The sequence below is a fragment of the Xiphophorus hellerii genome, chromosome 4 (genome assembly GCF_003331165.1).
Source record: "Xiphophorus hellerii strain 12219 chromosome 4, Xiphophorus_hellerii-4.1, whole genome shotgun sequence".
NCBI classification, from domain to species: Eukaryota; Metazoa; Chordata; class Actinopteri; order Cyprinodontiformes; family Poeciliidae; genus Xiphophorus; species Xiphophorus hellerii.
In genome coordinates, this window is record NC_045675.1 from 25,700,749 (window position 1) to 25,715,635 (window position 14,887).

At 38.5% G+C, this 14,887-nt stretch overlaps 1 protein-coding gene across 2 annotated transcripts in view; it reads left to right on the forward strand.

Moving 5' to 3' along the window:
• Positions 1–1,908: 1,908 nt before the first annotated feature.
• itga11a (integrin, alpha 11a) overlaps positions 1,909–14,887 on the forward strand; it is a 58,599-nt gene continuing 45,620 nt past the window's right edge. For both annotated transcript variants that reach the window (XM_032561504.1, XM_032561505.1), the window contains exons 1-2: positions 1,909–2,046; positions 13,834–13,948. In XM_032561504.1, the coding sequence (XP_032417395.1) occupies positions 1,998–2,046; positions 13,834–13,948 (164 nt within the window). In that variant the 5' untranslated portion in view covers positions 1,909–1,997. The remainder of the gene's footprint in view (positions 2,047–13,833; positions 13,949–14,887) is intronic.

The window sequence follows — 14,887 nt, forward strand, 5'->3', positions numbered from 1 at the left end:
AACAACATTGCATTTGACTAAAAATTCAGATGAAGAATTCTTGGGAAAATCCTCATAGGTCCCTTCCACTGTGTCATGTTTATGTAGTCCTTGTCAAGTACCATAAAAAAACTGTTCTACCAGATTATGAGTCAAGAACAAACTACAGCCAACGATGCAAAGTCAAGACCTTGATGTAATGTCAGTGTTCATGTTTGACAAAAATTCTTTGCTTTTGTCAAACACAAAGTAGGCCTTAAGCTGCCAGCTTAGGACAAGATATATAGCTCCAAGTACTGAACAGACACTTAGAATAAATCAATGTGTGGATGTGTCATAACTTTCTTCAGCTAAACAGAGACAAAAGTTTGCATCTTTGGCACTAAATAGGAACGATCCAGAGTCAGCATACAGCTTCACTGAGAAACTAGTGACCAGGCCTGAATTCTGGGTGTAGAGATGGACTCAGATCTGAACATTCAGAGACACATAAAGACAGTTACAAAGTCGGCCTTCTATCGCCTGAAGAACATTTCCAGGAGTAAAGGACTATTGTCCTAACCCTAACTCATCCATGCATTTATTTTTAGTTGCATTGATTACTGCAACAGTATTTTCACAGGTCTGTCTGAAATATGAGACACATGCAGCTGATCTAGAACACTGCTGCTCACATTCTCACTAAACGAGGAAGATAGAGCACATAAACCCAGTTCTGAAGTCCTTCCACTGGCTCCTTGTAGCTCAGAGAATAGACTTTAAAATACTTTTGTATCACTGAGCGACTCAGTACCAAAATGATTTAAAGATCTGTTGGTGTATCAACTTTTCAGACCATTCAGGTTCTAGTCTGTTCTGTGTTCCCAGAACCAGAACCAAATATGGAGAAGCAGCATTCAGTTCTAATTCTCCCAGAAAACTGTTGTAAAAATATGTTGTATTATAATACAACATATTATAATTATGTTGTATTATAATACAACATAATACAACAACTATGTTGTATTATTGGTTACTGTATCTGTTTTTACATTCCCCAGCACTTTGTACCGCTGAAATAAACCTGACTTGATTCAGCATTTCACAGCCCATTGGTGTTAAGTAGCTGACATTTTGTGCTAAATAGAAAAATGGACGCAAAAAAGTAAGAAATAATAAGTGCTAGAAAGAGAATTAAATTCATATGACTTCATCTCCAGACTAAAGTGAAAATGTGAAGAACAGCTGTGCATTTCTGTGACATGCTGCGTCTAAAGCAGACGACAGGAGATCCACCAGGTCACCACAAGCTGATTTCAAGCAAGCCAATACATACAAACTACGTCTTAAGGCATAAACGGGATCATTATAAATTTTGTGCCCAGGAGCGGATGGCTCAGCAGCAGGAATGTGAGGTAACGTACAAATCCTGCGTTTATGTTCTGCTGTTAACATACTGGTGAGTTTGTGGTTAGGAGCCTTGATGATTGTATGTTGGCATTTAGTTTCAGGCTGAAGTCAGATTGGTTTGTAATGAGAAAAAGAACTGTGGTGCTACTGATCCACAGTGTTCCTTTTAGACTTACCATTCCAGTGACCCTGGCAGTGTCTAATGTCTTACACATGCTTGTCTCTTTAATGAACCCTCAACGCCCTTCTGTTGTGTTGCTCTGGCGTTGTTTTGATTGTTTCCCAGACTGTGTTTGCTTTATGCAAATGCTGATTTTCTTTTCCTAAAAAGTCTCCCACACACAAAAAATAAAAAGTCTCTTAAAAGTCAGTCATTTTCCTCTATTTGCCAAGTTAAACTGAGCTGAACACATTTTTAAAAGACAGAGTATTCCTCCTGCTGTGGAACAGTGAGCCTCCTCTTCATCCTCCTCCTCTTCCCACAATCCCCTCCTACTTCTCCTCATATAGGCTGGGCTTTGACTCGAGTCAATCAGAAACGGACCTTAACTGTGCCTGCCACTGGGTTTCTGCACACCCTCACAGCAGTCATTACTCCAACACGCCATCACCTCCACGCCAGTAAACATATGGAGTGCTACTGCTTCCTCTTGCTCTGGATCTGCAGCCAACATTTAGGTGAGTAAAAGTTGTGTATCTCCTACTGTGTGTTTGTATGCACTTTATGTATCTTCAGGAATGCACTTTTGAATATTTTAACTTTGATGCAAATGTTTTCAAAGGTTATGCCATATAACTTTTTAGTTGATGTTGTTGATATTCAGTTTTCAAGATCAAACAGGCTTGTTTTGATATTTAGGAAGGTGAGATTATTGTCACCTCCCTAAAATAATGACCTACATCATTTCAGGGTTTTCAGCAAATATAAAACAATCACCACCTCTATTTTTTTTTTTCTTCCAAAAAATGATTTCGGTATTTAGTAAAAAACAAAAAATCACTTTTAGCAAAAAATGACTTAGGTCATTATATTATGAAGGTCACAATATTTATATGTCAATTACAAAAATGCAGGAGTGTCTGTATGAGTCACAGCATAACATAAGCTTGGCGGATTGAGGTATATTTATTCGCTAGTAAAAAAATCTATAGAGGTGCATTGTAGCACACTGCAAACATGCAAATTCTGTCAAGTGAAAGTTGATGTGTCTCCAAGATAGACTGTCGAGAAGCTTTGAAACGCTTGGTGCACAGCCAGATTTGTGGTCATTTAAGAGCGCCATCACTGGTGCCTCATCTAGATAGAGCTAGAAGAAGAAAGCCACAAACACTTAATAGGAAGAACCAAGAAGAAATTTCACAGATTATTTCAAAGACAAAGCATTAAAGAAGTCCCGTAAACAAATTTAGAGATGCCGCATGCAGTAAAGATAATTAAATCCAACACTGCTTCAAATGTATCACAATTAGTTTTATAGTAGTGCACAATATGCAGGTTTTGAATTCACTGCACTCTGCACTGTAACTGCATAATCTAAAATATCTGCATGTTTTCCATAAAATATAATGGGCTGCTTATTTTTCCATCGCAGACGTTTTTCACTTAATTCTGCTATTTACAGAAAGAAACGTGTTATTAACCTATTTCAAGTACGGAAAGCTGGAATTTATCCAGAAAGAAAAATTCAGTGCATCTTCAGCTCAGACTATATGTAAATGGTACGAGGCTGTGAAGTTGATGGGAGGAAGTCTGTTATAAATATTTGGTTTGATTTTGGAAGTTCTTGAAGCAGCGCCACATTAGGGGAGAGCGTGACCTTGCAAGCTGGAGTTTGTGGAGTATGATTTCACGCTGACTGTGGTGAAGGATGTTTTGGCAAGAGTGCGAAAAGGCAGGCTTTATTTTATTCTACCGCTCTTGGATTGCTGTGACTGTAGGGGCAAAGATCCTGTCCAGATAGCAATGAGAGTGGAAATCTGGTGAGAGTGATGAGGACATGTGCTGTACATTAGATGGAAACAGTAGGGTCAGATCCCACCCGAAGCACTCGCTCTCATAATCACTGTCCCAGTAAGATATGTCAACTCAAATGTTTTGTTTTCCTATGTGAACTTAGAATGTATTTCTCTTGATGGACATTCAGTTTGAGCTCTTCACGAAGAAGACCAGGCCGTCCTGGCTCCAGTATAAATTGTATGTCTTTGAACAGCGTAAAAAGTGTGTCAGAAATAATGAAGCTGACATGTAGGAAATTAACTTGAACTTTCGGCCATCCAAATGTGGAATCATTGCACAAAATGTGTCCGAATCCCCTTAGAATAATTAAATAAGCGTAACTGTAGTTGGTGTCACTGTTGACTGATAGAAAATGTGAATGATTTATTTTCAAATGAATTTCAGACACGTCCTTTTAGTCTCATTTTTAATATTACATTTCTTGTTATAATATATGAGTCAACATAGCATTCCACAAAACTATGTTGAATCATCGGCCACTTTATTAGGCACACTTTGCTTATACTGCGTTGGACCCCTGCTGCCTTGACTGAGATCTGGGGACAATGGAAAGCATTATGGTACAGTGAACTCAGTGTCATCAATTGCAACACCTGGAGATAACTGTTGCTGTAGGTCATCTGCTTTAAAGTGGGGTTATGCTAAAGTATTTTTTTTTTAGCTTTAGACCATGTCATTATGTTATTGCCTCATCAAAAATATAAAAAGTGTTGCTTTGACTGATTCACGTATGTTTGAAAAATCCTTGAATTTCCCTTGGCAACCATTCGGGAGTGCCTTAAAGCTTGAGTCACCTATTTACCAAAGACTCTGACTTGGAGCTTCAGCTCCATGGAGCACCACTCACCTGCACCTCCCCTACTCAGCTCCTCCAGACTAGCAGCAGCAGCCATTAGCAAACATCTGGTGGAACTGTGGATCTGCTGAGCTCATTGTACAAACTGCAATGCTCCTAAGAATACCTGTAAGCAACATCGGTGAATGTTACAGAGAACCGTTGTTGTGATGCCGGAGAGAGTGCAAGGTTCTTAAAGAGACAGAGGCCAATTTCAAGGTATCAGATCTATGATGCAAAGTCAAATTTCTAGTTATTTTTGATACATAGTGCAGTTTCATAACAGAAGGTAATATAGTTACTTGACTGCGCTATAAAATGGCAAAATGTGCCTGGAAAATACATAACGCCCCCTCTTTAAGGTTGTCTTTGTTATGTGTTCACAGATAGTTTTGTACATTCCTTAATTGTAATTTAAGTACGCTTAATTGAGCAAGTGTTACTTTTCTATAATTTCTAACCAGTCTGCCAATTCTTTCGTTCACACAACTTCAGATTATTGGATTTTTTTATGAAGAGAAAAATAGACCTTATTCAGCTAAAAGAAAATTCTCTATAGGGATGAATCTGCTGTAAAAAAAATGTAAGGGAAACAGAGTCAGTTTAGTAACAAAAAGATCAGCCCACTGATTACAGGACAAACTCCTACTGTCGTCCCAGAAATATTCTATACATCCATACTGTAACTTTGTGGCTGTAATATTGAATTAATTGCAACTGCAATTAGTGAATTAATTTGAGTGTTTGGGTCAATCTTTGACTTGAGCAGAGAAGGTTTTGTTCACAAACTCCAGCCTGTCTTGATGAAGAAAGAGCCAGAGAAAAGAGGGGGAGCTCTCGGTTTACAGCTCAGTCTATGTTCCGACTCTGTCCTGTGGACATCAGAGATAGATCATCACCAAAAGAATGAGATCACAGATATTCTGTTGGTCTGGTCACCTGTCCAGGGCCCACTTCTCCATTGGCAACTGGAGATGAGTGGGTGGTGGGTTGCGACATGCGAGTGGGTACAGAAAGGAGACAAATAGAAACATTACCAAAAATATTCCTAATAAGGTGGGCTTTAAGGTGGGTTTTTAAAGAGAGAGGTACATTACATGTTTAAAGTCAGAGAAGTTAGAGTGCCATAAAACAGGGGGCTCAACATACAGAGATATCCATTTGTTTGTTAACAGGACACACTATCTGTAGTGTAAGATCTGTACGTTTAGTTCAAGACCTCATTAATTGAAAGGTTACATATCAGGTCATGTAGCCATGTGTATATATACTATATATAAGGATAAGGCCATTAAAAGCTTTTAAGTTGGACTTTGACATTTTGAAGTGATCAAATAAACCCAAGGAGCAGGCACAGGAGGAAAAAATAAAACTCATATGTCTTTAAAACGTTTCTATAAAAACTCAGCTATTGCCATTTTGAGAAAACATAACTGGATAAAGATAAGAAGAGATGTGTATCTTTTTAGTCATGGCAACAGCAAGAAATGCTGAAGGCTGACAAGCTGTTCTTTATTTAGCTAGCAAAAATATGCTGCAAGTGTGATGTTTTTTTGCCCATTAGTCCTGTCCAAATTAAGCATGAATACAAATATTTAAAGTCAGGATTATTAAACTCATTTGATCAACCTGACCTATCTTTCAACATTGTTATGTGAACATCTTTTCACCATTTACTTTTCATCTACAACTCTACAACTTTTCTTTGTTTATGAAATACTTTCACAGAGGTTTCTTTATATGTTTATATATAGATTTTTTTAAATCAAGAGCTTAGATATATATTTTGTTGTTATTATCAGTCAGATTTCGAGGACTGGGATTGACTATATACAGTGCAAAACTGTTGAGGCGTCCTTAATTTCCCAAATAGTTTTCCTCTAAGCGATCAGATCTTTTGTGTTCCCTTGAAATGGATCCAACCTAAAAAAAATCAAAAAGATCAAAACAAAAGTGAAGTTAACTTGATGACAACAAGAAGGCATGTATTCATATGTCTACAGTGAAGTCAACTTATTTATTCTCGTATTTCCCTTTATTTCTGGAGAAAAGGTTAGAAATTGCCTTATTCCAAAGGAGACTCATTTTCACAGACGTCCACAAGCTGCTGAAAGCAACGACTTTAAGGCAGGAAACGTGAGACACAAGAGGCAGTGAGGCTACCTGCTCTGGTAAAAACATTAAAACATCAGTAAATCATCACATAGTTCATTACTGTTTCACGCTCTTACATTGTGCCATTATATATTAGAACTTTAAAATACACCTTTCTTCAATGCTAAAGTGTTGTGTTTTTTTTTTGTAGCTAACAGCAATGTATGCTGGGATGTACCATGCTGGTTGCATAGGGCAGCAATTATTGCAACCCTATCGCTTCATTTTTTTAATGAGTTGATATTACAGTTACAACTTTTCTTCAATTTCAACAGCAACCTAAGCCCTGACTTTTTAAATTTATTGGATTTTAGAAAGATGATTTGCATGCGAACCTTGCAAAAAAAACCTTGACGTCTTAATTGCCACCTCTAACCTAAGCCTTAATCACATCTTAGACAGTAAGTGCAGCAACCTAGCAAATGCTCCCAATTCACTTTTGTCTTTGAAGCATTTCAGTGACTGTAATTTCCACATGGCTGCTGACAGAAGGGGAAGATGGGATCGCTGGTGGTCCCATTTAAGGTTCCTAGCAGAAAACCCACCCTCCCCACTCTGCAGCTCCATCAATTTAATATAAAGTAACTGATTTACTGAGCTCTTTCACCTGAGGAACATGCCTAGAACTGCAGGTGTTGCTCACCTTCATCTCAGTGTCCTCTGCTCTAGTGCCTCAAACAAATTTAGCAGATTCTGTCAGAGATTTGTCGTGTATCTGCTACATATACCTTATAATATATATAAGGTATATATATTTATGAAAGAGTTAATAGCTTAGATTACCGCCGCACCTGAAGGATTAGTGGCTGATGGTGAGCAGATGTGATAAAAATAAAGATATACTGCACAACCTGAACTAAAAGAAGCTCTGGACCAACGGAGATCAAATCTAAACAGGTAAAACAAGCAGTGGCCTAAAGTTGATATTTAATCTTGGTAATTATAACAAAATTGTAGATGTGTGCATCAAATAAATCAATCTTTAATTTTGACAAATAACCATAGAAATTACTTTTTAAATAAAGTAATTAAATACTATTTATTTACACACACACACACGCGCGCGCGCCCATCCCTACACCCCCTCCCCCCCACACACACATACACACCCATATATATACATTATATATATATATATAATTCCAAATATATAACAAATTATTGAATAACTTCTGTATTACTGTTATCTTACTTCTGTAAGATAGCTTTGTATATTTCTGTAATATACCATCAGATCATAGCTATTTAGGTTTTTTAAACTACAAATGGCTGCATTTTCAAATTATGCCTCACTTCCCAAATGGATTTATGTTCTTATGCATGTTTGCTCCCTATCATCAACTTTTCAGTCACCATTTATACCTTTCTGGTGCAATGGAAACTTCAAAAAAACATCCGGAGGTGGGATTCAAAGCCGAACGTTTGAATCCCTGTCATTAATTCACGGGCTACTGAATTTGAAGTGCTAAATTACGGCAATGTCATCAACGGAAATAAATCACTAATAAGCAGAATCTGCCGTTCCAAATTTCAAGCTTTAGGTCTCCGTCTCGGCCATGCATATGTGTTACAGCTGCTGGTATATCCTATGTTCTCCAGCCACGGAGACCTTAAATCCCCTCAGGCTTTCTGTTGGCTCTGAGGGTTAACAGCTTGTTAAGCAGTGCCCAGTTGGCTGTCGCACGATGAGAACATCTGGTTTTCGATACCCCATGCTTCTCAAAGTATTTACTTTGGCATGAGGAAGGGTGCCAAAATGTTTCAAAGTATATTGTCCACTATGAAGTAGAGTATCTTTCCAGAGGAAAAATATTGGAAAAGAAACACAAGCGGGAATCAATGGAAAATCATCATACTCTATTGTTACCTGCACAATTTCTTTCTTATGTCAAAAACGTGCAGGTACGAGCTACATGAAACTAAGTCTGCGACGTCTACAATCAGAACTCACTATGAACACTGTGTTGTTGCGCAACACCCCCCCCCCCCCCCCCCCCCTTCTGTCTCTACTGTCTCACTCTCTACTTCCTCTTCTGAGAGGGGAGATGTGCTACCAGCTCTCCTTCTAACGGGTTAATTGAGTTTCCTAAATCTGCCGGGATTTACCCTGTCCAGGACTGAAGTAAACTCTGTTTAAGCTGGTTTCGAGAAACGATTCGCCTGGTTTTCTGACGGCCTACATCCAGGTGTCCCACCCTTCTTCCCCCTGTGAATTAGCCAGACTGAGCAGCCTACAGCCAACTAGTTTCACAGAGCACACCTGTTAACGGTCGCTCGTTCTCTATTTTACAACTTGCATTTGTTATTGAACCAGGTAGGTTTTAGTGACTCGGGCGAGTCCCAAGGATGACGTTTTAAATTTGGGCTACCAGCAACTTAAAAACATTTTAAACTTTTTCCTCTCCAGAATCAAACATCACAGCTATTTTACAACCATCAAAGAACTTTAAGGTGACTCATTAACTGAATGTCCACAACATCTTTTAGATTTTCTTTATGCTAAATATTTTATTAGTAAGGCATTTTTGCAAGGGTCAGTACAGCTTAATTCAGTAGCAGAAATAATCAAATAAGTAAAATCAATCATCTAGTCTGTCTTTCCCTACTGCTGATACTAAGAACTAAAAAAAAAGGAACCTTTGAGAGAGACGGACGGAGTTTGACGTTTCGAACCCCAGACCTGGCTTGATGATGAAGGAGGTGCTGCAGCAGGAGGAAGATGTTGATCGGCGAAGGCAGGAATCTCTGTGATGATTGAAGATGAAGAAGGTGCTGCAGCAGGAGGAAGATGTTGATCGGCGAAGGCAGGAATCTCTGTAGGTCTGATGATCTTCTTCTCCGCATGGATGGTGAGGTCACACAGGACTTGGTGCTGGCAGGAAAAAAGGCACCAGTTCTTCTTCTTTGTCTTTGCCTTTGTCTTCATCTTTGTCTTTGGGGTCTGAACCCAGCTGATGAGAGAAGTGCGATTCGAAGCCACAGGTTGCGGGCCTGACGGGTTGGTCTCCATGAGCAGGACAGTCTTCGGCTCCGTGGCCCCGGCTCTTCTTCAGCTGCAGAGTTCTTTGTCCATCTCTTGGCTCGAAGCTGCCCGGAGGATCCAACGAAAGGTTCCTCTTTTGCACCCACCTTATATAGGGTTTATCCACCCTTTTGGTGCGTTTTCATTGGCTGTCTGCTTAGACAGATGACCTCACATCCATCACTGTCCTTCAGACATTATGTCCTGATGTCTGTGCTAATGTCTCAGAGTTGCTTAACCTCCTATGTCCATTGCCTGCACAACCTTTTACCTAAATAAGGCGTTGATCATCTCTGCTCTCCTGTTAGTTCCTTGCCTTTCACCTTTCACCTACTATCTACCTACAACATATCAGTGATGTTTAATTGCAGTTACACCTTTTTTATACCATTTCAAGTTCAATGTCAAAATCACATTTATCACATTTATTGTCTTTAGCTTCTCCGATTTAGCATTCATTTATAATTTTATAACCAAAACTTATATCACATTTATTTTCTTCAGCTTCTCTGATTTATCATTCATTTATGATTTTATAACCATAACTTATTAGTTACTCTTAATGTGAGTTATTACAGATGTTTTTCTGAAAAGAAACCAAGAATAATCCATGATTCTAATTATTTAATACTAAAGTTACAGTTACTTGTTTTTCTTGTAAGTGTTCCCACAAATGTTCGTGTAAATATTATTACAAGTAAACCATTATTAATATAAGTATTTTACTTTGAATCTTATCAAATTACTCAAAATGTTTTAGATTTCATTCTTTAAAACTTTCATGTTTTAAAATAAGTAATAGTCTCAGCTATTTTTATAAATCTGCAGGCTGGAAACTTCCTCTTTTTCCAGGAAACCTGCTTTTCCTGTTTCATGACTCTCTCTGACTGACTATGATTTCTTATGATTAGATAGAAAAAAGTAGAATTAAAGCAAAGTTTGCTGGACACAAAAACAACACACACAACCAGATTTATTTTATTGACACCTGAGTCTACTGTTGGGCCTAGAAGTCACTTGAGTGATTCATTTTAAAGATAACTTTATTTATTATTACTGTTAAACTTAAATCTCCAGCATGGGGAAGTGGGATGAGCTCGGATTTTCTTGACAACTGGGATGTTTGTTGCCACAAAATAATAATAATAAAAAATGTGATAAGTTATAAAAAACGTCATCCAGCGTGGATGATCTGAGGAGACCTCCGAGCCAGCTGTTTGCGTAACGCGTCCACTCGGCTGCTCTGTGTCAGTGGGTTTGTGGTGCGACTCCAGCAGCTTGGTGTCAGGCCAAAGGCAGCAGCGGACTGTGTGGTTCACACCGGCGGCCCCCGCCTGAGGTTTATTTATCTAGGCATCGAAGCCGGTACACAGGAAACCCGGCAAGATTCCGACCCAGCATTCAAAACTGCTGATATTACCGAGAATATTACACTTCTCTGGCACATTAGGAGCTTTAAATGGGAACTGGAGAAACCTTCAGCTGCAGAGTTGGCATATTGGGACACTTTTACTTTCTGCTCTTGAAAGTCGACATTTAGGTTTTTCCAAATGGCTACACTTTAAAATTATGCAAATCGCTGCCCTCCATTTCCTCTGATACATAGTCAGAAGGGCCATGCTCATTTTTATTTATTTCTTGCACACACCTCTTTGTTCCCGACCAGCTATTTTCAGTCAGCCTTTATATCTTTCTGGGCAAACTCAGACTTCAGAGAGATGTTTGGAGATAGGATGATAGACAAAGAAACATGTGGACCCGTCACACAACAGGAAATGGGGAATGGTGGGTTTGTTTCAATATTTACATAAAAAGTTTGCATTGAAATGATGCGTATTTATTTCAAAGAAAGCTTTTGTGAAGCAGAACCGTTTGTCTCTGCTCGTGGCAATCAAGAAGATGTGACGTGCTTGTGGTGAAATGACAAAAAGTGGAAAACAACTGACAGTCACACAAATTGGGGTTTTTTGCTTGTTTTTGACAATCATATCATCATATCATAAAACTCCCAGTTTTGTCCAGGAATTTACAAATGCGTGCAAAGAAAGAAACAGCAGAAGCAGATATTTAACTATCTGTGTGTTTGGACAGCTTATTTACTCTCCTAAACATTCACTATGTAAGGAATGCAGCCAATTTCCCATTTCTGTCCATGAGCCATTTTCCTTCAAGGAATACAGCTGCCTTGTAATCATGATCTGCATTTATAATGCCAACAGCTGCACACAGAAACACATTTTATCTACTGATAAACCAAGAAAAGCAGAGTTTTGGCGTTATGAGACCTTTGAATGACATTAAGATTCAGAAATGTTACCATTTGCAATTATTTAAATACATTTTAATACTTGTTCATCAGTTTGATTGCTTCAGACCGCCTGATTCTAATAAATACATTTGCCGTGGTCATACTGACACGGAAAAGGAATAAGGACTGCAAGACATAGAGAAGGACTCTAAGCAAAGTTTTCCAATGGCATCCTAAAAATAGATTTGTTCAGAAAGTTAAAAAAAAAATAGATATGCTTAAAAGTAAGACAGATCTTACAAAAATAAATGCATGCAGTGCAATTAGAATTACATTTTTCTTTTTTTTTTGCCTTTGCCTATTCAGTAAGAGTTTCACCAAATGCTGACAACTTGAATGGACCACATCCTCTTCCCGACTCAGACTTGGATGAATGTGACAGCATCATATTGGTATCATGTAGTTACATGTAAACTATGTTAAAAACAATTTGTGGGGCTTCCTGCCTCAGTTGGTAACATCAGGATTACATTTTGGAAGACCATGTGTAGAGAGGAAGTTGAACTCACAAGGTGAAAACAAGCCCTGATTCGCTGTCACGGTTGGTAAAAGAGACACAGCTGAATCTCTCGTCTGTTATTAGATCTGCTCTGTTATTCTTTGTAGATTAATTGGCGACATGTGTCCAACTTTTGCTGAGCAGTTCTTCACCTCATGGCTTAGATTTTGCTGAGCTTCCCCTCGCAAGAGGAAGAAAAAGTCTAACATGATCAGAGGGGATTGGACTGAGAATGTAAGTGGGGATGTTTAGCGTGACGCCAGGAGATTCATTACACCAACAGTGTGTGGAGTAGAGCCATAGAGATAAAAGCAGTGGGAAGTCTGTGGTGGCCGAAAGCAGAAACCTCCGCCTTCTCAGCTTCACTGTGCAACACAAGCTGTGAGAAAACTGTTTAACTCTCATCTTAATTTCCTCAAATATAGATCACTGAGTCTCACTAAGCACAAGCCTCATTAAATCCATATTCAGTTTGAGATGATATTTGAAATATTTTTGTTTGTATCTTTTATAAGGAGCTAAAAAAAAAAAAATCAACAACTTGAGGCAATTAGAAATAGGAGAGTGAAGCTTAAAATGTTTTGCCCTAAAACAATTATCTCATATCATCATAAAAAAAATCTCCATTTCTGAAAATGTAAAAGGGAAATTATGTCATTATCATTGATAGGATGCAAAGATTTAGAAAAAGATTTATGCGAAATCTTTTTTTTTTTTTTTTCTGGTATTTTATATGTCCGCAGTTGCGGTCAGGGAAGGCAGTGAGGCCCTCACCTGTAATCCTGACAAGTAAAATAGCTAAATGGGAAGTGAAGCGATGGGTTTTGTTGGTAATTTCAAAGTTTTTATGGTAAAATTCGCTGAGCTTACGCATTGCCTGTTCAAAGGGAAGAAGTCCAGGATGATGCAGTGCCTCACCACTGGTGGCGCTGTGCCAAACACACTTATATGAAGCAGGCAGTTGGCGCATGCCCATTGCTGCCTCTCTTGTTATCGCCAGTATAATTATTTAAATATACATGTTCTATGTATTCTGAATTTTCGCAGTCTGTCTAATATATTTAATGAACGTCAGTGCGATATTTACTCACTAAATGCGCATTTTCACCTGCGCATTTAGTGAAAATGCGAAGGGGGGAGGCAGTTCCGTCTATCTCCGATAGAGGGCAGTGCTGTGTCCCATTTGCACAGAAGGCAGCAGGTACTCTTCTTCTGCGCATTGAAAAGAATGAAAACGATTGAAAAAATAAATGGTTCAAGGTCTTTCTCCTCCTGGGCAATAATGTTTTATCTGCCATATTTCCAAAAGTGACAGGAAAATGAGAGACGGATAAATTTGTGGAGAAGAATAGATACATGAACTTTATACATGTTGCACGATAAGGTACGACTTCCAATTTTAATGAAGAGTGGTCAGCCTAAGATTTGACAGAGAAATAATGTCTTCCAACCTTATTGAACTTAAGAAATGTAGGGGAAATAATTGGGGAGGGATAAATTCCTCCACAGTGATGTGAGAGACAAAGTCATGCAGAAAATGTCTGTGTCAACTTGATGTGGCAAAAGTTTGTTATAAGAACTGGATGTACTCCATTGACATTGAATCTCTTTTTTTTCTCTCTTTTTCAAGGGTTCCATGACTGCTTCAATATTGACACAAAAAAGCCCAGAATCATCAAAGGTCCAAAGCAAACTCAATTTGGATACACTATTCAGCAACATGTTGCTGCAGGAGGAGAAAAATGGTAAGGGACTTAAGCAATTTATACAGCGCTTCTAAAAATACAAGAGACATATATTTCTTCCTGCATGTTTATGGTTGTGTCATATTACCTTTCAGTTTAAAACTCTTTGAGTTTGCTAATGCTTATTCATTAAAATCCATTCATTGTCAATCTGTTTGCATATTCATCAAACATCCATGTCAACATTCCTACAAATAAGCAAAAATGTTTATTTGTTTTATTAAAAAGCTTCATATGGCGTACAATGTACGCATTTTTTGAGAACTGGATTTTAATAATTTGGTTCCAGTGATTAAAAAGTATCTTTACTTTTGCTGGGACGCATATTTCTAGCCTTTGGTAAGCAATAGGAATCCACCTGGATGGCTTGATTCAAACTTTCCACTCTTTTGTGCCGATTTATGTCCTAGTTTTTCTCATGTTAAATTTACCTTACGGGTTTGATGGCTGAGATCCAGAGATCCAGTACATTATGACTGTGAAGCAGATGCTGACAAGCCGTAGTGCTGAAATACTGTCTGACCTGGCGGCAGGACAGTTGGATGTCTCATTTCTTTTCCTTCCCTGGAAAGACGGTGATCTACTGCACCTCTCCTGGGCTGCGCAAGGTTTTCTCCCGTTAACCTGAAATTGCGAAACAAACTGTAGCCTTGACCTGAATTCCCTGCATCCGTCGTATTACCTCATAACCGATGCTGATTCCTGTTGCACACTATTATTAGGTCCACTGGCTCCATGTGGTGGCCAAAATTAGATTCTGGCATTCCCAGAGTCTGTTGGCAAGCATTGTGCTGGCTTTTTGTGAAGTTTCAACTTCCATCATGTCATTTTTTTTTTTTTAGTTTGACTTTTAAAAAGCTTCTGTGTTCATGCTATTAGGTATTTGGAGAAAAAGTTTGGATCCAGTTTTATGAAAGACAAACGTCTCAGTTGTACCAA